This window comes from Spodoptera frugiperda, chromosome 20 (genome assembly GCF_023101765.2).
Source record: "Spodoptera frugiperda isolate SF20-4 chromosome 20, AGI-APGP_CSIRO_Sfru_2.0, whole genome shotgun sequence".
NCBI lineage: Eukaryota > Metazoa > Arthropoda > Insecta > Lepidoptera > Noctuidae > Spodoptera > Spodoptera frugiperda.
In genome coordinates, this window is record NC_064231.1 from 4,725,347 (window position 1) to 4,748,966 (window position 23,620).

Below are 23,620 nucleotides of genomic sequence, written 5' to 3' on the forward strand. Positions count from 1 at the left end.
TGATGTCGGTCTTCGCGTGGAAGTTTTATTTCTCCATTTTGAGTAACTCTGACAATGACATCTTATAAATATCTATTGGACCCCAATACGGCGAGGCCCATAATAATTAAGGAGATCCCTCTATTGAGCTACTGCTGTTGAGCTCGCGTTCTGTAGAATAAAACTGTTTTTTTTTACGTATTTTTTCAGGATAATATGTATCCTATTTTATGCCCAGGATAATAAGGTATAATTATACCAAGTTTCATCGAAATCGATCCGTTAGTTTTCACGTGATGCCCGAACATACAGACAGACAGACAGACAAAAAAAATATTTATTACATATTTGGGTTTGGTATCGATCCACATCCCCTGGGTGTTACTATTATATTATTTTTAGGGTTCCGTAGCCAAATGGCAAAAAACGGAACCCTTATAGATTCGTCATGTCTGTCTGTCTGTCTGTCTGTCCGTCCGTCCGTCCGTCCGTCCGTCCGTCCGTCCGTATGTCATAGCCATTTATTTCCGAAACTGTTGGGCCTACATAGTTGAAACTTTGTAGGTTGGTGTATTTTGGTAACCGCTATTCGAATTTTGAATAACAATTAATACATTTAAAAATTAAAGGGGGCACTCCATACATGGAACTCATTCAAAAAAATTTTTTTTTTGTCTAACATATCCGTGATGCATGTCTATGGATAGGTCTTTAAAAAAGGCATTAAGGTTCCTAAAATCATTTTTCGATAAAATCAACTGTTTAAAAGTTAGACGCTTCCAAAGTGGAAAAATGAGTGTCCCCCCCCTCTAACTTTTAAAATAAGTGAGTGAGAAAACTAAAAAAAATATATGTTGTAGATTTCAATAGAAACTAACAACGAAAATTGGTTTGAACCACATATCATTATTAGTTTTTAAGAAATAAAACATTTTTAAAAACCGCAAATATAACTTTGTCGTTCATACAAACACTATGTAAAACCAAGTTATTTTATAACTTTTATATTATGTCATCTATTTGCTGTTACGGAACCCTTCATGGGCCAGTCCGACTCGCACTTGGCCGGTTTTTCTATATTTTCGATGCACAGAATTGACCCTTCTACAGATTTATTATAATATATGAATGAATGAATGAGTGTTATAAACGTAAGTGTAGACAAATCTAATCAGAAAGCTCCGAACTGCTAAGCTATCGGGAGTTATACGTGTTATTGTGAGTCAACCATAGAAGATAGACATTTGCTGTCGTAGAATATTTTTTAAACAATTTTAAGGAGAACATTTCCGTCATACATTATTTCTGTGTAGCTTTAACCATTAAGGCTGCACACGCGACGGAAGCTTAAAAATGGAGTAAGTTCTCCTGTTTTCCCAACATTTCCCTTCACTGCTCTGCTCCTATTGATCGTAGCGTGATGAAAAGTATACTATAACCTGCCCAGGAGAATAAAGAACAATTGTACCAAGTTTCGTTGAAATCTGTCGAGTAGTTTTTGTTTCTATAAAGAACATACAGACAGACAGACAGACAGACAGACAGACAGACAGACAGACAAAAATTTTTCTGATTGCATTTTTGGCGTCAGTATCGATCACTAATCACCCGCTGATAGTTATTTTGGAAATATATTTCATGTACAGAATTGACCTCTCTACAGATTTATTATAAGTATAGAAAACTAATGCTTGACTACAATCCCACCTGATGGTAAGTAGTGATGTAATCGTTGATGGTAATTATGCATTTGTAACTAAATGACGATAGTTGCACCACATTAAATAGTGGATTTGGCTAAGGTTCGGTGTTAACCCTAACGCAGTCGGGAAAAGATCATAAAAATTAAAAATAATACTTCACTTTATTTGCATAGTGATTAGATTTATTCGTAAGATTTATGTTGAACTAAAAAAAAAGTTGACTAGCAATAAATATTTATTAATCATTTCTTATTTAAATTATTTTCAAATATTCGTTCAAATTCAGTCTGTTTACAAAAATGCTTCACTAAGCGTGTTTCTGATTTTACACTACATATTTATGTTATAAGAATACGATTGAATTTATTTTGTCATTATATTGTAACAAGTTTGAGAAAATGTTAAAAATACCACTAATAATCTCGTGTTTTTATGTGATTGCATCTAATGCAATACTTTATGACAGTTTCACTGGAAAACCTGTTAACAAAACGTTGTTAAAGATCTACGAAACGAGGAAAAATATTGAGTGAGTATTCAAATCTATTGTATAAGGTGGGAGATAGAGCACCACGGCCTCACAGAAAACTGACATAAAACAACGCTTGCGTTGTTTGTGAGTGAAGTTACCGGAGGCCCAATTACCTCTACTTCCCAATCCCTCATTCCCCAATATAACCATAAAATTCCTTACTCCTAAAAAGCGGACAACGCACTTGTAACACTTCCGCTGTTTTGGGCGGCGGCGATGACTTACCATCAGGTGATCCGTCTGGTCCTTTACCAACTTATACCATACAAAATAAAATAAAATAAAAAATCCATTGAAAAGACTTGCCAAGTCAAAGCCATGCTTTACGCACTTTACGAAAGTACGCACGAACATTTCTATTTATATGTTAAAGAATCTGTACGATAGAGATAAAGCCTTGCGAACCCAATCAATGGAGGCGTGTAGACGGATCATGTACCAACCCGAAGTACCCATCAAGAGGAACACATCGTACTCCTTCCCATAGAGTTCTAGCACCAGTTTTTAGTAGTGGTAAGTGTCTTAATCTCATATAAATTTATTTGTATCAAACTATTGTCTTCTGTCGGGCTGTACACGCCATACACTGTACACTGTACAGTGTATGGCGTCTACTGCTGAACAAAAGACTCTTTCTAGGACGTCTCTCATGGTTAATTGACTCTCATAGTTGCCTATCCAAACAAAACTACATGAAAAAATATTTATGTCTATGACAACACCAAATGATAAGTACTTATGACTGCATGGTTGGCGTTGTGGCTGGGTAACCGGCTCCCGCACAACGTGTAGCGGGTTCGATTTCCACACACAACAGCTCTTTGTGTGATCCATAAATTGTTGTTTTGGGTGTTATGTGTGAACGTTTAGGTTTGTTAATGCACCCGCTTTTTAAAAAAGAAAGACTAAATAAAAGAATTATTGAATATTTTTTCCGAGAAAGTATTCCAATTTTGTGACGACTGATAAAATATAATCGTGTGCGTTGATTATAATAATTATTTTTTCAGACTATGAACCAAGAAAAGCAGTAAATGGAGGTCCTTTGCCATTAGCAAGAAAATTAAGAACTGAACTTCTGTCAATGGGAAAAGCTTCGGAGCGATCAATAACTCAGTTGGCTTCATACTACATGATATTTATGTTCACTGACCTATCGGCCATCCACGAAGTTGGTTAGTAACTACAAAATTAGATTAAATAAAAACTTATTTACATAGGCAAAGTAAATTTACACCCGTCCCCAATTTTTTAAATCCCTAAACACCCAAAAATATTTAAATTTCTAGCCCCAAAAGGCCAGCAATGCACTTGTAACGCTTCTGGTGTTTTTAGTGGCCATCGGGTGATTAGTCAGGTCATTTACCAATTTTTTTCAATTTCAATTGGCACACAACAAAATCAACAATTAAGAATTGAGATTGCATATATCCACTTAGTTTTTGTTTTTGCCCAAGTTCTATTACACACGCTTGTTTTTACTTACTGTCTTAAGAAGGTTGCTTCTGGAGTACTAGTAATAAAATTCAAGATGTCTGCCATTTCAGCCAATTACATAATAAATATAGAGACCTGTTGCATACCAGAAGGTCAGTATGACAACAGATGTATCCCACTAAAGATCCCAGTTGATGATCCAGTGCACAGGTATTCTGGGGTCCGTTGCATGAACCTCACCAGACCTCTGAGCTACCAGACATACGGGTGTCTGGACAATGGAACCACTTTTGAGAGAGTAAGAAGAATAAACACATGTGTTTCTTTTCTGTAGTTCTGTTTCTTGTATTTTCTTAGACTTTTAGAATAGGTTGCTTATGGGCAGACGTGCTCTATCGTAGGCCGCATCATCATTTACCATCAGGCGAGATAGCGGCCAAACGTCGGCCCATTTAACATTAAAAAAAAAACTAAATTATATTCAAGCAATCGATTAATGTAAACCGTTTTATCGATATTTGAATATGAAACATGCAGATGACTCCGATATATTCCAGATGGTGATCCAGACACCACTTTATGATTTATCACAGACATATAACCCAACTCCGGGGGTCATTGATCATATTAGGACTTACAAAAATGGACTAATGATAGAAGAAGAAGAGGATGGCCAATTGTTTCCACCTACTGATCCAGACTCTCACATGTGTCTATTGAATCAACCTCCAAGGGAAAACCGCTGTTTTAAGTATCGTTAGTATATTCATTCGTATTTTCGTTATGACATTTAACCACGGTTAACTGAAAATAGGGATTTAAAATTTCTACCTTAAAACGTCCATACTTTTATAAAAAAAAATATTTCTAGTTTATTAACGCTAGGATTTTCTCCTGTATCGTGGGTTCATTTACATACTAATATACTTATTCACTTACATATCAGAAAATAATTTGTGGAGCTATAAAGATGTTAAATGCCCTCTTTCTATTAAATTAATTGATATTTTTCATTTACAGATATCAACAATGTGATGAGTTCGAATTTGATGAACATATTGTTCTATAGACAACACAACCAGATAGCCCGGGAGCTGTACAGACTCAACCCGAGCTGGGATGACGAGCGACTGTTCTACACTGCGAGAGACATCAACATGGCTATATCAGTGCAGATATTCTTCTATGAACTACTACCAATTATAATGGGTTGATTGATTTTTTTATTTGCATGATTCTTACTATGATCAACCTTCAGATATTTACTGGTAAAAGTTGAAATTATAATGTTATAGGAAAAAAGAATATGATCAGAGATGGCATTATCGGTGATGGAGGATTCAGGGACTTGTACGATGAAAGTGTTGAACCGAGGATGTCTGATGAGTATGTTTACGGACTTAGATGGTTCCATTTGATACAGGAGACCGACTTAAAGTTTGTATATTTTGAAAACACATATCAAAACATATACAGAAAAGGAACGGATTTGAAACGTAATATTAAATACGTCTACCTCTTCTTTACTTTCAGATTGCATGACAAAAATGGCCACTACGTCAGATCATTTCCTTTAGTCAACGGGACTACTCGAACAGGATTCTTAGCCATTGACAACAACATGCAGCACATTATTCAAGGCAGTTTCAGACAGCTGGGTGGAAAGTTTGATCAGACTATTGATTATGATGTAAGTAGAAATAAACTAAAAGTACCTGTAAAAGTACTTAAGATGAAGCGAAAGAGGTGTGTAAGAATCGCAGCAACTGGCTTTCCATTGTATCTACATGTATTTATGTAGGAATAAACTGGTTGACAATGAAAGATACAATTAACCAAAGATTGGAAAATTAAACTTAGTTAATACATATAACAGAGCATACTACAACAAAAGGCTTGTATATCCAATAGTGGATAGAAATAGATTAAGGACTATAACGGAGAAATTACTTCAAAACCGAAATAATTTTCATTCCAGATGGCTGATCGAATATTAGGCGGTATATTACATTCTTCTGACGTCACTGCTAGCGACATAGAAAAAGGAAGGTACTATGGTCTGCAGCCTTATGTCAATTATAAAGAGTTCTGCACCAAAAAGAAATATAGGAGCTTTGCTGACTTAGAAGACAGTTTTAGTTTTGAGGTAACCATTTTTGCATTTGATTGTCAACTTTCATTTGCAATTATAGCGATTATTATTTTTATATAAATAATTTCATTTACAGAGTCTGAATAGATTAATGAAGGTTTACAAAGATCCTAGGGACATTGATCTGATCGCGGGTTTGTGGGGTGAGAAATACGTCAAGGGTGGCAAAATTCCAGAAACACTATACTGTTTGCTTGTTGAACAGCTAAAACGAACTGTCCAGTCTGATAGGCACTGGTATGAGAGACATAACAGGCCCCGTGCCTTTACTGAGGGTAATACTTTATTTACAAATATATTTTATTTAATCAACATAGTAAAAATAACTAAAAATCACTTAAATTAATGTAGAAAATCTCCAAAAAGAAACCAGTTGTTTTTTTTATTCGATATAAACTTAGCTTGACTACAATCGACGACGACATCGACATCGCGCAAGCTACGTGGTAGGTTGCACGACTTCGCCGCATAAAAATGTACAGTAAAACTTTCTGCTTGTTCTTTGGACAGATAGATAGATAATGATATAAAATTTTGTTTTTTTACCCAATTTTAAAATCGTTAAACGTCAGAAACTATTGTGTGCTAAATGTATAATGTATGCTTGGTTTTCTATCCTCAGAGCAATTAAAAGCGATCCGACAAGTCACAATAGCTGGCACGTTATGCTACATTGGTGACTTTGTGACAGAAATACAACCACGTGCATTTTATGCTATATCTAATGAGTAAGTAAATCATGTTAAATGGTTTTTCGGCAAAGAAGATTATCTATGTTAAGTGTGGGAGAGCCATGCTTTGGTACAAATGAGCCGGCTTGACTGGAGATACCACGCTGATGATACGAAGTGACGACGCGTGAAACAACGCTTGCGTTGTTTGATTGAGGTTACTGGAGGCCCAATTAATTAAAAAACCGGAGGAATGAGGGTCCTTCCCAATCTTGCCAATCCCCGATTCCTACAACAATCCTCACATACGGCTGCAGCCCGAAGTATCTTCCTTTCTTTAAGTCGCTCGCTGCTACGTCGGCGGAGAAGAATATACTGCCTAAGATCCTATCAGCCATCTGAAACCAATAAGATGATTATTATAAAGAATCCGTAAAAGATTGAACAGGTAAAGTATGATAGTTTCCTACTGATTACGGTTCCATTTGATACAGAAGACCGATTTGAAGTTCGTATAAATGGAAATATTTTATTTTAAGTATTCATTTACAAATTTTGAATTACATTCAAACTCCATTTGTCACCTCATCATTAATTCTACATTTTTGGCAACTTTAAAAGTTAGTTTTAAATTGTTTAGTTTTAATAGCAAAATACACTTCTTACCTATTCTTTTCTTTTAGACTATATGACAAGAATGGCCATTACGTCAGATCATTTCCTATAGTCAACGGGACTACTCGAACAGGATTCTTCGCCGTTGACAACAACATGCAGCATTTTATTCAAGGCAGTTTCAGACAGCTGGGTGGGAGGTTTGATCAGGCCATTGATTATGATGTGAGTACAAACCTTTACAGAAATACCTAGTACTGCACAGATCATAGTAGACCTAGTAGTTTAAATTACATCTTATCATCATCATACTTTACCTTTTCTTTTAATGGGACAAGCCCGCCACTGCTTCCCATACCGCTGCAAGTCCTGTAAGCCAGGATCTATAGTAGATACAACCATGAAAACACCGGAACACTGAAGTCCGACGTGTTTCAGGGAAATGAATGACTGTCTTGGATCCCGCAACGAAGCAAATCAGAAGATGTTATTAGAGGAGAAGAAAAAGAAAACGATAGTAGGAAACTATCATACTTTACCTGTTCAATCTTTTACGGATTCTTTATAATAATCATCTTATTGGTTTCAGATGGCTGATAGGATCTTAGGCAGTATATTCTTCTCCGCCGACGTAGCAGCGAGCGACTTAAAGAAAGGAAGATACTTCGGGCTGCAGCCGTATGTGAACTATAAAGAATTCTGTACCAACAAAAAATATAGGACATTTGAAGATTTAAAAGACAGTTTCAGTTTTGAGGTGATCATTTTTGCCGTTCTTATTACACGCAGTAAAGGTGATCCATATTTTTATAACGACAATATTGTCAGAATCGCGAGGAGCCAGTGGCTTGTCATTCTACGTGGAGGACTAAGAGAGAGGCCTTTGTTCAACAATGAACGTCTCTCGGCAGATGATGATGATGATATTTTTACAACGTTATTTTTATCCGCAGAGACTGGACCGTTTGATGGAGGTGTACAAAGATCCTAAGGACATTGATCTGATGGCAGCTTTGTGGGGCGAGAAACACATCAAAGGTGGCAAAATACCAGCAACTCTGTACTGTTTATTTGCGGACCAGTTGACGCGAACTCTTAAGTCTGATAGACATTGGTACGAGAGACCTAACAGACCTCATGCTTTTACTAAAGGTAAGATACATCATTTAACTAAAAAGTAACCCGGAACAACCATATAGTTAATTGCTTTTCTATGGGATTTTATGCATTATAACTAAAAAACAGATTTGCTGTAGGATCGAAAGGTTCTATTCACCTTTTTTAAATTTAATATTGTAAAATTGATTATTGTAAAAAAATCAGAAGATTTTTCAATATCAGAAGATTATTTATTTATAAAATGTTATGTTTTTCTTTCCACAGCACAATTAAAAGCGATTAGGAAAGTCACAATAGCAGGCGTGTTGTGCTCCATTGGTGACCTTGTGTCGGAGATACAGCCGCATGCGTTCTATTCCATATCTTCAGAGTAAGTAAATTAGACTTTAAGGTTATTTCAATTTTCGCAACAAACGAGAGTTGTTGATTTCAGCTCGTTAATAACAGAAACATTCATGACAAATGTTTGGAGTATTAGAAATCTTTCAGAAATCAACTTATGGTCTTGAAAAAGTAGTTTCCATAAATTTTTAGACACTAAAACCTATTGAGTTTTTCAATTTGTTTGTCACCATAAAATACAGACATGTTAAAATGTGCTAAAAAATTAATGTAATACCTCTTTTTTTCAGTAATCCTTTGACGAAATGCAGTTCTTCGAAAATAGGAAAATTAGATTTGACCGCGTGGAAAGAGGACTCGTGCGAGTAGACAACGGCATTAAATTAAAAGTTTTTGTTATCATAATTATAATTTTAACCTGCATTTTAAACAGTAAGAGTCCAACACTCCTCCTCGTTTCCACCCAAGGCAGGAGAAGTAATTCATTCATTCATTCGTATTAAGGAACATAATTCTTTTATTTCGGCATATTATTTATTTCTTGATGGCGGGACGAACTCGACATCAATGAAAAGGATGGCCAATACTTATAAACTGCAAAAAGCTTAACACATAGTGGAGTGGAAGGAGGGCCCTGTAATGGAACGAGCATAGCTGAAAACTAAAAACTAATATTACTTTTTATACTAGCTACAATAGTATGAAAGTGTGTTAAACTTTATATTATATACAATTTGTACCAAAATAGTATTGTCACATGTATTATGTTTCATTTATCTATAATTAAATTTTATTATTGTAAGGCATTTAAAATAAAACTGAGCAATGAATTTCTTTTTTATTTTAAATTAGTAATTAGTATTTAAATGTTACTAATAATTTAATCAGCTGTAGATAACTTGAATTGTTTTGTGTCTAATTTTATTTTGTACCGCATTAATGAATTACCTACACTATTATCAGTTGTCAAAATTTCAATTTAAATTGGTTCAGAATTGTATTCGATCAAGAAATTAATATAGTGTGTCCTTTTTTTCATTTATTTTTTTGGAAAAGACAATTACGATGATTTACATAGCAAGATAATGACATATTCTTTTTATTTTACACACACATGTTAGTTCCTATTTAAATGCGTTTTACTTTTATGTTGCGCTTAGTGTGTTCACAAACATGTAAAGAAGATGGTTTCAATTTAACGTAGAGTTAAGTAGTTTTTTTTTAATATTACCAGTTTATTACTTACTGTACTGTACTTAAACTTTTTTTATACATAATATTTACAATAAGCAATTACTTATTTATATGTCAAAGTTTGGTTCTATCTTAGTGACCAAAAATGTTGAAAATTCTGCTTCTATTCACGTATATGTATGTGGGTACTTCCAATGCGATACTTTACGACTGTTTCACTGGGGAGCCTGTCAATAGGACGTTGTTGAGGATCTATCAAGAAAGGGATGCCGTTGCGTGAGTATTTTTAATAGAAAATCAGAGGTTTTTATATGGACACTATTTTGCATTAACGCATAAAAAATGCATCAAAGCAAAGGATACTTGCCTGTTCTTGCTTTCATGTTTTGCTCGGTTTTATAAGAGGAAAACAGTCTGTGAAACGTCTTCATAACTAGTATAAATCATTACTATATCAGCCTATAAGTGCCGCCTACTGAACAGAGGCACACGGAAAAGATTATGACCAATTAAATCACCACGCCTACCATAACTTTAATACAGTCACTTAGGTATCTGCCAAGATCCAAATGATTGCCCCCATGCTCGAGTATCAGGCAATTTAACCTCTTGACCACGGTGAACTTATGACGTAGTCCGGTATCTTTTCTCAATGTTATTGGGGTCCACATCGCGTTGCGTCCACCAGGTTTTTAGGAGCGTTCGTTCCCTATTATATTGATTTAATAGAATCTGTTTTTATAAAGAAACTGCACGGTGGAGATAAAGCCATGTGACCCTACCGAGTGGAGACGAGTAGACGGGTCGTGTAACAACTTGAAGTACCCATCTCGAGGAACTCAGCGTACGCCTTCACACAGGGTACTACCTCCAGTGTTTAGCCATGGTAAGTTGACCTTGGGCTTTAGTTTTAAATCTTAGCATTTATTGACGCCTTTTCTGACAAAGGAGTTTATTTTTACCGATATTTATTATGTAGATCCCATATAAGAGGACTAAAAGTATGCAGTTAGAATTATAGACATATTTTTATTGCGTTAAAGTCCAAAATTCATTAAAATTTGAATTAAAACTGTTTAATTTGAATGAATGAATTACGGGTTACCTATGTAAACTATTACGAAGAAAACTCTTTTAGTTTTAGCATGTATGCTGCTCAATAAGAAAAATCCCCTTGTGACTTGAAACTAGTAAAAGTCCTCTCAGATACTTTGATTAATTTAGTTTTTACACAAACATCTGAAGTACTGTTGGTATAAAGACACAAGAGAGAGCCTCATGAAGCAATTTCATACTTTACCATTTAATCCACATTTTCTTTCTCAGATTATGAACCTAGAAAAGCAGTCAGTGGCGAATCCCTACCGTTACCTAGAAGGTTGAGGACGCAACTCTTACTAGTGGGCCGAACTACAGACATGAAGCTAACACAACTGTTTTCTTACTACGTGTTGTTCATGATCTCTGACGTACTATCCTCTCATGACATCAGTAAGTATAAAATTAATTTCTTTTTTTAATAAATTAATCAGAGAGTTGAATATACAACAAGCTATTAAAACTAGTATAAGCTGACCGTCAAATGTGCGGAAAGATCATACAAAGCGAGACCATGATAAAATGGTTTTGTGTAGCTCGATGTGAAGCCGTGTATAATATATTACGAGGCATCTTACTTTCATTAGATAAATAAGAATAACGAAATTATGCTTTAGTGAAATAGATAGTAGTGGTAGGCATAGTACCTACATAGTAGTGAATAGTGATCTGGTTTTGAAAAACTCAATGAGTCTTTAAACATTTTTCTTTCTATTTCAGTAAATTATCTTCAAAATATAACTACATGCTGTACTCCAGAAGGCCAGAATAACTATAACTGTATCCCAATAAAGGTTCCTGTAGACGATCCAGTGCACAGATTCTCGGGGGTCCGTTGCTTGAACCTCACCAGACCCCAATCATTCCAGACATTTAAGTGTCTGGACAATGGAACTACTTTCGCAAGGGTAGGTTTTTTTAGAGGAGAAATTGATTTTCCCTTTACAAATCAAAGCATGTAAAGACTGGACCTTATAAATTAACACATTGATTTCCACTAACATTAAAAAAATTGGTATCCAATTTTTCTTCCAGATTGTTTTTCAGACTCCACTGTTTGATCTGTCCCATATATACGAGTACCGACCAGGATTCATCAATAGACTTAGGACCTTTGAGAATGGCTTAATGAAAATTGAGGAAGAAGATGGAGAATTGTTTCCTCCAACCGACCCGAACTCTAACTACTGCTACCAGAACCAACGTCCTAAAGAAACACGCTGTCATATGTACCGTCAGTATCTCTATTATACTCTGGCTATGCTCCAATAAAGTTGGGATTTTATTCCTTACCTACAAAAAGATAAGACACAATTTTGCTGACGAAGTTAATAAATGCTAAAGCCTACATGTTTATTTTGTGAAATTGATAAGTTTAAAGATAATCGTTTCTCTTACTATGAAAGTGTTAGAGATTTAAATATTGCTAGAGCCAAAGCAAAACTGGATTTAAACCTAAATGTTTGAAAAGGAAGTGTGTAAGGAAGAAAATATAAATATGAACGAATAATTACGTTTTGATATTTAAGAAGAACAAACCTAATCTGAAGATTGTGATTACATTTAGGATAAAGAGCGACAAAAAGTATACTAAACCAAAATAGTTATTTGAACTTTCAGAAGTAAACAATGTGCTTGGATCAAATCTATGGATCATCTTACTGTACAGACATCACAACCAGATAGCCCGGGAGCTGTACAGACTCAACCCGAGCTGGGACGACGAGCGACTGTTCTACACTGCGAGAGACATCAACATGGCTATATCAGTGCAGATATACTTCTATGAACTACTGCCTATTATATTTGGTAAGTCGACTTTTTTATTAGCACAATGTTTTTACAATCAACTGTATCATTGCTTATAGTAGTATGTCGAATTTCTAGGTAAAAGGAATATGATCAGGGATGGTCTTATCGGTCGCGGAGAAGGATTCAGGGACTTGTATGACGAAACTATTGAACCGAGGATGTCGGACGAATACTTTTTTGGGATGAGATGGTTCCACATGATACAGAAGACCAATATGAAGTTAGTTCACTAAATAATGTAAAAAGTCTAAAGGTTGCAATGTAAAAGTATTAAAATAGATGTGGATTAAACCTGTACCCTTAGTACGAGTTTGTTTTACGTTAATCGAAAACGAAACGAAAACGCGTTCAGCGCTTTGATTGGCCGGCGCAAATGGACCAACCAATCGAATCGTTGAACGCGCTCTCGTTTCCATTACTTTAAACGTAAGCAAACTCGTACTAAGGGTACATACTCCTTAGTAAACGACCCTTTTCTGCGTATACAATATTTTCACTTTATTCTTTCTTTTATTGTTTAGCAAAGTACTCGTAGTTACAACTTATTATTGATTTCCAGATTGTACGACAAAGACGGGTATTACATTAAAACATATCCTATGGCTAACGTTACTGCTCGAACAGGATTTTTTGCTGTCGACAACAACATGCAACACATTATACAAGGCAGTTTCAGACAACTAGGGGGCACATTTGATTGGACTGTTGATTATGATGCAAGTACCACTTATTATATTTTCTATTTGAAAATTTTCTGGTCTTATTCAAACTTCCCAATGGTTACAAGACAAGAGTTTAATTATTCCAGATGGCTGACCGACTTCTTGGTGGTATATTGTTTTCTTCGGATGCAACGACCAGTGATATAAAGAAGGGAAGGTATTTTGGAATGCAGTCGTATGTTAACTATAAAGAGTTTTGCACCAACAGGAAATATACGAGCTTTGCTGATTTAAAAGACAGTTTTAGTGAAGAGGTAAATCTATTTGATATTGTTTCTATTATTTCTTACGTTGTATATTAATGTCTATACAGATAGCAGCAGATGATTGGCTAGGTTGGTTTGGCTCTTGTTGCTACAAATCTTTATTTTTTCGTCTGTATTTTTGCTTACCAGTCAAAAAACTGGCACAGGTGTACTTTTTCGTGAATAACACATAAGTCACTGTAATTTAAAAACTATAAGACTTAGATTTTTTTATATATTTCTGATAACAACAGTTGGAACCTTGCTGATCGACTGTGGCCATTTGGACGTCGACTTACGGGAAACACTGTATACATGTATATGTGCATTGAAACCCATTGATTTTAATACTGCCATAGCTCTAATGAGTACTTTCATCTCCAGGGACTTTATCGTCTAATGGAAGCTTACAAAGACCCTAAGGATATTGAACTGATGGCAGCCATGTGGCTTGAGAAACCCGTCAAAGGTGGTAGAATTCCAGAAACTCTGTACTGCTTGTTGACGGAGCAGTATAGACGGAGTATTAAGTCTGATAGGCATTGGTATGAACGACCTAATAGACCCCATGCCTTTACTGAAGGTAAGATTTTAACATGTATTTTTCAAAAAATATTTATACTGACAAAAGTGCGTCACTACGTGCCTACCTATCTATACTAATATTATAAAGCTAAAGAGTTTGTTTGATTGTTTGTTTGTTTGTTTGAACGCGCTAATCTCCAGAACTACTGGTCCGATTTGAATAATTCTTTTTGTGTTGGATAGCGCATTTATCGAGGAAGGTTATAGGCTATAAATCATCACGCTACGATCAATAGGAACCGAGCAGAGCGGGTGAAACCGCGCGGAAGTAGCTAGTACTATAATAAAGATATCTATGTCTGTTCTCAGAGCAATTAAAAGCGATCCGTAAAGTCACAATAGCTGGCATGTTGTGTGCCATTGGTGACTTCGTGACAGAAATACAACCACATGCATTTTTTGGTATATCTCCTAGGTGAGTTATCTTTTCACAAACATCACATGAGGAAAAAATATGAAAAACTAGATTCCTTTTAATATTACTATTTTTATTTTACTTTACAGTAATCCTTTAACGAAATGCAGTTCATCTAGAATAGGAAAATTGGACCTGACTCCATGGAAAGAATGTAACTAGACAGCATATAACTTAACCAGATAAAATTTTCCAATTATTTGAGAAAAATACAGTCTTCTCTCATTAAGATGAGTAATTCTTGGTTAAACGAATTAAATGATAACAAGGTAATTTTCGTTTACATAGTTTTTATTATATTCTGCTGTCAATTAAGTTGATAAAGTGCTATATGTATAGATATTTTTTTAAGGTTAATAGTGTGCGCTTACTAAATTCTTGTAAAATAAAATTGCATTAAATAAAACTAGACACTTTTTGTAAACTGCTGTTGATATGTACACATTATAATGTACATATTTTAGTGTTAAAAAAACCCATCAAAATTTTATATTACTGCAAGTGTTGAGTTAATTAACCATTATTATCGGTGGTTCTAATTTGTTAATTTTAAACAATTACCTACCAAATGAATTAATTGACATTATCAGCTACCCATTTTTTATACTTCTTTGTAATTGATTAAGATATCTACTAAAAGTATTGTACTTGTTTTATTTTTACTTTTAACTGAATTGTTAAGTATGTGTTTACATTTTAATGGGATTCCCCAATGTAACGTTTTGGGTCCTACGTTGATTGTAAGCATAACATTGTTCTTTTTTTTGTATAAGCTTCGTCATCTTCATCATCACGCTTGCCACATATTTTCTACAAAGATACCAACATATATAGAGTAACCTAAGTCTCAAGGTAACGATGAAACACAATTTTGATAACAGTCCAATGAAAAGTTTTCCACAAAACTTTCAACGAATTAACATAAAAACGAAACTTATCAATGGCTCTCGACTATCCCCTCGCTACTTAAAAAATCGATTCATAACAATACTCCATCAAAGTTGAATGCCGTCAATCAATACTGTTTGAACTAAAATGCAAGGTAGCTTCAAAAAGGGCAAGGGGATCGCTGGGCAAACAGTGGGGGCTCACTGCGGGTAATTTACCAATTTACCCCAGCTCTAGTAAGCTACGGGTTTGATTACTGAAGCTACCACCTGGTGCTTTAAATTTGGAAGTCAAAAATTGTAAGGTAATTTATCTTGTGGGAGTCATAGCTTTTCGCCAGGTGGGCTGAATTGAAGAGTGAAAGATGTCTTATTGTTTTTGGTCAGTATTTTATTTCTGGCTTTTAATTAAATAACTGTCACTGTAGAAAATTATAGTATCTATGCTGATAATGCAGTCAATTGTGAAATTTATAGAATAAAAACGAATCGTGAAGTTAAAATCTAATTAAAAGCTAATATCTAAAAATAGGTGTAACAACAGATGAATCCAATATTATTGTAGTAACGTCAAGAATGTAAAAGTTATCTTAATAACCTTGTAAACGTGTAATGTGATGATTATTACACATTTTTATGAATATTAACTTAATTTTTATTAATCACTGAACACTATAAAATCAAACTTTAATAGAACGATACACCATTATAATAATTATGACCAAAAAGTTTTCGTGTTGAATTTTGTTCCCAAGTTCCAAGTCTATGTAGTTGTTTCTGTCTGAAGGATATGTAAACAGTAATATTGTTAACGCATAGCTGACGGACTGTGTACTACAAGTTTATGCCTATGTTCATCAAATATTTAATTTCATTACTTATGCAATATTAATTACGTGGAGGCTGGAGGCAGGGGTCGCTCGTCCACCAGTTCAGCAGATTTGTGATCATGTTCATTTATTGTGTGGATTATGATATTAACTGCTATTGAATAGTAGTCAAACATATTATCTTTGATGAGGTTATTAATAAGAGAACCGAAAATTCGCGGATCGAGCATTGCTTTTATTATTTCATCATATTAACAGCCTATAAGTGTCCAAAGGCCTCTTTTCGCACGGAGGTTTGAGCATGCATGTTCGAGCAATGATGGTTGTCATTGAGCAAATTCAATGCGAGTTGGCGATTTTTAACTTATAATTATAAAATAGAAACTTAGGTTTCCTCACGATGTTTTCATTTATCGTTTGTCGGCGGTGTCTAAATGATATTAGAAAGTACATACGTATATGTACTTTGGGCAAGTACCAATGTGACTTTCCGAGTGATATAACTTCTTTCCCTTGTAGGTTTCGAACCTTCACCCTCATGCACGGGAAGTGTCTTTAACATTCAGACCACTACGACAATATACTTATATCATTTCATTTAAATAAAAAACCATATTAAAAATCTCTATACGATCCAGACATGAGTCTTAAAAAAGTACTCTGAGGAACTTTATATCCACAGACCACTATCCATGACTTTCTCTCCTGACGGTATAAGTTATCCAATTCCTCACTTACATTTCAATACCTGGACGACTCTCAAGAGAGTTTCCAATAGTCTTGGTCCATCTCGATCGATAGTGTTGCACATTGGAGCTCAAGTGAGCAGCATGCTAATGTGGAATACACTTGAAACTTTACCTGCCAGGGACGAAACTTGAAGGATTATCATATTCATTAATGTGATCGGTATAGGTAAGGGTGTACTAGAACATAGGAGGATATTTGCAGAAAGTATGTTGAGTGTGTATACATATGCCTAGTACTAACTACATATGAATAGGTTGCATATGCGCAAGCATGCGACATAGTTGACTGAATCATCGCTTGTCACCAGGTGAGATGGTGACCAAACATCGGTCGTTAGTCTTTGGCCTATCATCAATAAAAATTGTGTGATGCATTTTATTTCTAGAGAAATGATAATTTCAAAAGCACATAATTTTTAGACACTGTGTATTCACTGAATAAAATCAAAATTGTCGAAACTACTATTTTTATAACAATTTATTTCTGCCCCAACATTAATTTAAATTATTTACTAAAATAAATAAACAAACTTTTTGATACATGTCCACGATAAAACAAAGTCGATGTAATACCAAAATTAATATCGGTGAGTTTCCCCCTAATAAGGACAGATGGCACCACTTTGTCTCGCTCGGTGTGGCAGCCGGAAAAATCTGGAAACTGCTTAACTGGGGCAACATTTTTTCTGGACAATTTGTTTGTGTTTTTGGTTTGAAGTGTAAAAATAGCTTACATCTGTAAGAATGAGAGATAGCCACTATTTTCGTTGCTTTGATTCTTAACATTTGTTATATTTAATTTTTTAAATAAGATGTATTTATTATCCTCTTAAATTCTCGGTAACAGGATTGATAGCTACAGTGAAAAAATATATAATTATAATTTACTGCACGGTTGGCGAGGTAAAGCAACGTGTAGCGGGTTCGATTCCCGCACGGAACAACTCTTTGTGAGTATGATATGTATGTGAACTTGCATGTTTGTAAACGCACCCACGCAGAGTGGGGTAACGTTTAATAAACAAGTAAAGAATTGGAAAACTTGGAGACCTTACTGAGTATAGTCGCACTTGTAATCACTCAATCAAATCAGCAAGACAGTCTAATATACAATAATAAATACATTGCTAGTATAGTACTACTACAAACAAAAATACCTTACAATATTCTGCCAATCTTTGTACTTACATAATAACGCGATTAACTAACAAAGTAACTGAATAGGTCATTCGGGTACAGAACCAATAGTTGCAGCCATAAAGCAAATATTCACAACATTGCAACTATGTTTCTCAGTGTGATTCCGACTACAGAACTTTGCCGACTATAAGCTTTCCTTTCCTAGTAGAACTGGCGATCGTAGATAGATGTTTTATATCGTCAGATGTTTTAGTAGGTAGAAACATGGTTGTCCTATATTATTCTTTCTTATACTTAATTTTGGGCCTTTTCTTGCCTTGTACGTTGGGAAGTGTGACTGTTAAGCAAAAGTATAGGTCAAAACATTTTTTGGTTTGCCTCAATAATAACACGGAGTCCGGAGTATTCTCGATATCACCAATAGGAAGTGTAGTGTACCTATAGTTAATTTTTTGGAAGATATCACTTCCAATAGTGATCATGCTTAAATATAACATGCAATAAAACATGCAACAACTCAACAAAATAGTCAAGACATAGATTACATTCCCACTCACACTGACGCTATAACAGCATCGAAACACATCAGCAGCTTGCACGTGCGACCACTAACTCAAAAACCACTATATCAAATTACAATTCATCAGCAACAAAAAACAACAAATTTTCATCGTTTTTCTACAACATATTGGTTACCTGATGTATCTATATGCAAGCATCGCGCAACCGTTAACCACATTCCTCCGAGTCATCTCAATTTTCATATTAGCATCGCATCTTCAATCATATGCTATGTGTTCTTTGGCGGTACTTTGCAGAATTGTGAGAATAGCCCGCTTCCGCGTCGTAAATCAGTTTAACGTCTTCTTCACAAACCTACTGGAAACGGCCACGTTTTAAATTTTTGAGCACTTTGGTACTATTAGAGAGGCCGTAGATACATAGTCTGTTCTTGAGTGGAATAGTGATAGCATAAATTATTGTTACTTTCAAATTGAATTTAAAATTGCAATTTGGAGGTAAAATTTTGAGTAGTCTCTCGATGAATATTAAATTTATTTGATAGAATAACAGTATTTTTTGTTAATTTTCTTTTTTTACTAATTGCTTGCACAACATAAACCTTGACCCATAAAACAAACCATAATTAATTTACTTCTGTACTACATTTCTCTAATTTCCATAAATTAAAAAAATCCTTGTAAACATAAAGACATCACTGGGATTTTAAACCTTAACCCTTTACCTACCACCTGGATCAAATGTACCCGTAAACGTTCAAGGGAAAATTGGTTAATTAAAAAATGCAAGCACCGCCCAAACCGGCGTCTCCGTGTTTAATGAAACAAAAAAAGTAAAACGAATAAACAGAGAAATTGTTCTTAATAAACTTGTCACGCGAGAGGGCGAAAGTTAATTTCCTGTTTCGTCCAATCTACAAGGATTCGGGCCTTGTCCTGTGTAAGAGACGCTATAATTTAAATTATAGCTTGTATTTGCAAAGTCATAAAAAAACTCTCTGAACGTATTTCTTTATCTATCGCTGAGTGACTGGTGTTATTTATAGTAAGTAATGAGTGTAACACTTAAGTACTATTGTCTCTACATGATCTGTGGCATTGAAAAATATAAGTTAATGAGATGGAAATGTAATTAAACCTGTAGTTCTATGTTATTCTTTTTTCTTAATCAAATGTAGTAACTCTTAATAAACATCTCAATCAATAATTATATTGCTTTATCCTCGCTTTAAGTACATTGTTGCCCTGACAGGGAAAAATTAGTGTTTTATTGGCGACCACGTCTCCGTCGGCTGTCGCGGTGTTATTTACCCCCGCGACGAGGGAAGGTTAAAAAGCCTTGTCGACTTAATGTGATTTAAGTTGAGCACCAAGATTTCCTGTTGCTAAACATTCTGATTCTTTTTTTTCATTTAAGTGTTTTTTTATTTATTTATTTATTTGTCCGTTTTGATTGAATTCCGAGTCGCGGAGCCGGGTGCTTATTTTTTAATCGATTCGAGGGTACGCCAGGGGCAGTTTGCTTTCTTCTCGTCCGAGGTAATTATTAATCTGAGGAGCCTTCGTTACTTTTCACTGTGAGTTGTGTTCTTTTAAAAAAATATTTGTTGATTTTGGGATCGTAATTTCTTGGGTGATATGATGGTACAGAATTTATTTTAAATAACGTTGTAAGACCTTGTTGGTAAAGTCGAAACAATTCTAATACTGTTCATATTAAAATCATAGTAGGCTGCTTGACGTTGCCGCGTCTGCGTACGCTGCTCATGATGAAGTGTCCCTCTGTGACTCGGAACTAGTAGACCTTTTCTGCATTAATTTACGTGAGTAAACCGTAATTTTTACTTAATTCAGTGTAAACATTTTTTTTCACCAACAGACTGCTACAATAATGATTATAGTTACCTACATGTATAATAAGTACAGTTATACGTATAATTAAATTAGTACAGCCACTATTCATGTTTCTACTTGAAAGCAAGTTTGAAAGCAGTAAGGAGAACTTTTCAGTACTATGTTGTATCTTCACCATATTTCCCAAGGGAGAAGACCTAAGTTATTGAAATGCTTGCCTGCTCTGCTATGACAGCGATGTCTTGTGTGACAGTGGAGCTTAACGGTTACATCTGTATTTAATAAAAGAGTTAAATATACCTAACTGTAATCTGACTGCCTAGGTGGTCGAGAGGGTTCGATTCCTGAGTCGGGCAAAGGATTACTGGCCTATTTTTTTGGGTTTTCGAAAATTTATCAGTCTGCAATTTTGTCCAATATATGGTAATAGGATCACTCCCTTTTACCTGAGACTATTACACAAATGGTGAAACGTGAGTGTACATTGTATAGCCCCTGCCTACATCTTCGAGGTTAAAAGCGTAACGTTGACATTGCATAACAATCTTAAAATGTACCTTAATCCATATGTTATGTAATTTCTCTATTAAATAAAGCTTCCTCTCTTGATTTTCTATAATGTACCTCACAATAAAACACTGCATGTACGAAAATTTAATAAAACCCGTTACACTACCATGCAACCCTACACCGCAGACGTTGACATTGAACAACCCCCAGACAGTAAATTAGAAAACCCAAGTCTACGACAAAAAATCAAAGAAAAATAATTCTTGATAACCACAGGAAACAAGCAGTGTAATAACAGTACACAGTCCCCCCAAGCTATTTTGCAAAGCACAAAATTAGTGCTTTCAATGGGAAATCGCAGCACCATAATTGCAGTTTTGAAGTTTTTGAGGGGAAGTGATCATCCCCTTATTCACGTCTGGGGATTGATTAAAGGGATTGAATTTGTGGGGTAAACCTGTAATGAAGATGTTATTACTATGGGCGTGTAAACTTTGATTGCCTTTGTGGGTAATTGCGGTAATTAAAAGTCGATGTAAGAAGGGGTGCTGAGGGAAGTTAGGTACGTCTTGGTTTGTTAAGTATGTTATTGGTTGTTGCAGTGTTACTTGCTGATTCAATGTTGTTATATTGAATATTGTAAAACAAAGTAAAGCATATCATTATCACGAAACACATGCGACAATCTGTGTCACATCTCTATCACCCTTTAGCCACGTATTAATTAAACCGATTATAACAAACGCACATCACAGTCTACTGACCACCATAAACAGTTTACGACTCCATAAACGTCAGTAGGACTAACTTCATCCGAAGTTACTAAATGCTCTCGTAAATTAAACATTTTATGACGACTTTATGATGGCGTTTCGCGAATATCTTCGTTTGTGGCGACGTTGTCTGTTAATATGCCTTAGAAATTAATGACGGAAAGATCTGTTACTCAGAAATGTGTTATGCGTGCTTTACTTCTCTTTTAGGAAGTCATGTTTAAAGATAGCTTTAGGCTTTGACTGCCGACAGAAAACTGTTGAACGCAAATCTTCCGCTAACGTGGGTGACCGGTGACCAACGCGGTGGTTAGCCCTGAAGTTCATGTCCTCATAGAGAGTGAGAATGCTCATTCAACCCTTTATAAAATTCTTAGTCGTTGGTTAAGATTTGATAACAAACGTATTTATTTTGGAACACAAGGGTACATTTTGGTCCAAATCCTATTACTTAGACAAAAGATCATAAAAGAGAAAAATAAGCTTATCTTCTATGAATCAGTAATGGAAATCGGATACGTAAGTAGAAAAACAATCTGACCGATATAATATTAAAGGGTACATCCCCGAAACATTAGGCTAACATACTCGTACAAGGTACAACGCCCGAACAATTCTCATATTGAATCAGTAATCGTCCCGATTGAATCGAATACCGTGGTCGACTCCGATTCCCTAGTGCATTGCGGAGGAATATCGAATCGATTATCGAATTGTTTCCGACTAGAACTGTATCGAGATGTTCCGAATATTAGATGGCTTTTAGATAGGATTGTTCAATTGAAATAGTTTGCTGTGATGAACATTAGCTGTGTGCAATTTTGGGGTAAATGCTAGCTTTGCTTTAAGACCAACTATTAGACTATGGAGGAAGCTTGGTTTCTCCATTCCTTATCGCTCCTCTATATTTACTACATATATACAGGACCTATCAAGGAAAACGGACATACCTTATTAGAGACAACGTAATAACCTGATCAATTCATCACTCAACCTATCTATTGAGACCAAACACTACACAAGTACACAGGACAAATAAGCGAAGCGTACGCAACAAAACAAACACTAGTTACGGATGGTGCATTCAACGCCAATCGACCGTGCAGAATAACACTTCATCATTTGAATTCGGCGTCGCTCCCATACGGTAATACGTCATATCAATAGCGGGTAATGACCAGCAGTTAATTAGGCATCATTGCGCGCATCGGCATCGAATGCAGTGGCTGTACAGTGTTGGGTATTAGACCGTGAGGATTTTGCTGGAAATGGGAGAATGATTCAATATGAAACCTTTTAATCAGCTTTGACAGGGTGCTTGATTGGTAACATGTACAAGGTAAAGTTCTGAAGAGCGTCAATGTCGTATAGCCGGCAGTTCATACGAATTTTGACAAATATGAATGGGAATACTCAAGAGTTTCAATCACCGTATTTCGATTGGTCATACACCTGGTTGTGAAATTATGATGATGACTTACACTGAAAGTAAATATAGAACTAAATTTGTTTTTAGTCTCACTTATTACATCTTCTAAATAAGAATTTAGAAGGGGATCATACTATAGATACAAAGATTTGAGACTCTATCACCAAACATCCAGTACAATTTGAGGGCAACATGGTTGTACGCACACTGCATTGCCACAAGAGTCCAACAAACATTGTGTCCGTACCGCGATGACGTCATCTGCCACTGTTTACTGTCCCAGCCCTGTAATTGAACCCTGCGTTT

General features: G+C 35.3%; 3 protein-coding genes across 3 annotated transcripts; all 3 read left to right on the forward strand.

The window, feature by feature from the left end:
* Window positions 1-1,982: 1,982 nt before the first annotated feature.
* LOC118280603 (peroxidase-like) lies at window positions 1,983-6,757 on the forward strand. Its single transcript, XM_050701150.1, has 11 exons — window positions 1,983-2,211; window positions 2,588-2,727; window positions 3,225-3,389; window positions 3,762-3,949; window positions 4,209-4,407; window positions 4,672-4,860; window positions 4,947-5,088; window positions 5,185-5,341; window positions 5,630-5,797; window positions 5,880-6,078; window positions 6,426-6,757. The coding sequence occupies exons 1-11, from the start codon at window positions 2,081-2,083 to the stop codon at window positions 6,533-6,535; spliced, it is 1,788 nt and encodes a 595-aa protein (XP_050557107.1). The 5' UTR covers window positions 1,983-2,080; the 3' UTR covers window positions 6,536-6,757.
* Window positions 6,758-7,155: 398 nt separating this feature from the next.
* Window positions 7,156-9,189, forward strand: LOC118280608 (peroxidase-like). The gene is made up of 5 exons (XM_050701177.1): window positions 7,156-7,314; window positions 7,679-7,846; window positions 8,043-8,241; window positions 8,473-8,578; window positions 8,841-9,189. The coding sequence occupies exons 1-5, from the start codon at window positions 7,246-7,248 to the stop codon at window positions 8,917-8,919; spliced, it is 621 nt and encodes a 206-aa protein (XP_050557134.1). The 5' UTR covers window positions 7,156-7,245; the 3' UTR covers window positions 8,920-9,189.
* A 507-nt stretch (window positions 9,190-9,696) lies between these two features.
* LOC118280587 (peroxidase-like) lies at window positions 9,697-16,155 on the forward strand. Its single transcript, XM_050701188.1, has 12 exons — window positions 9,697-10,020; window positions 10,491-10,630; window positions 11,071-11,235; window positions 11,563-11,750; window positions 11,878-12,076; window positions 12,463-12,651; window positions 12,730-12,874; window positions 13,214-13,370; window positions 13,463-13,630; window positions 14,006-14,204; window positions 14,516-14,621; window positions 14,711-16,155. The coding sequence occupies exons 1-12, from the start codon at window positions 9,890-9,892 to the stop codon at window positions 14,781-14,783; spliced, it is 1,860 nt and encodes a 619-aa protein (XP_050557145.1). The 5' UTR covers window positions 9,697-9,889; the 3' UTR covers window positions 14,784-16,155.
* The last annotated feature ends 7,465 nt before the right edge of the window (window positions 16,156-23,620 follow it).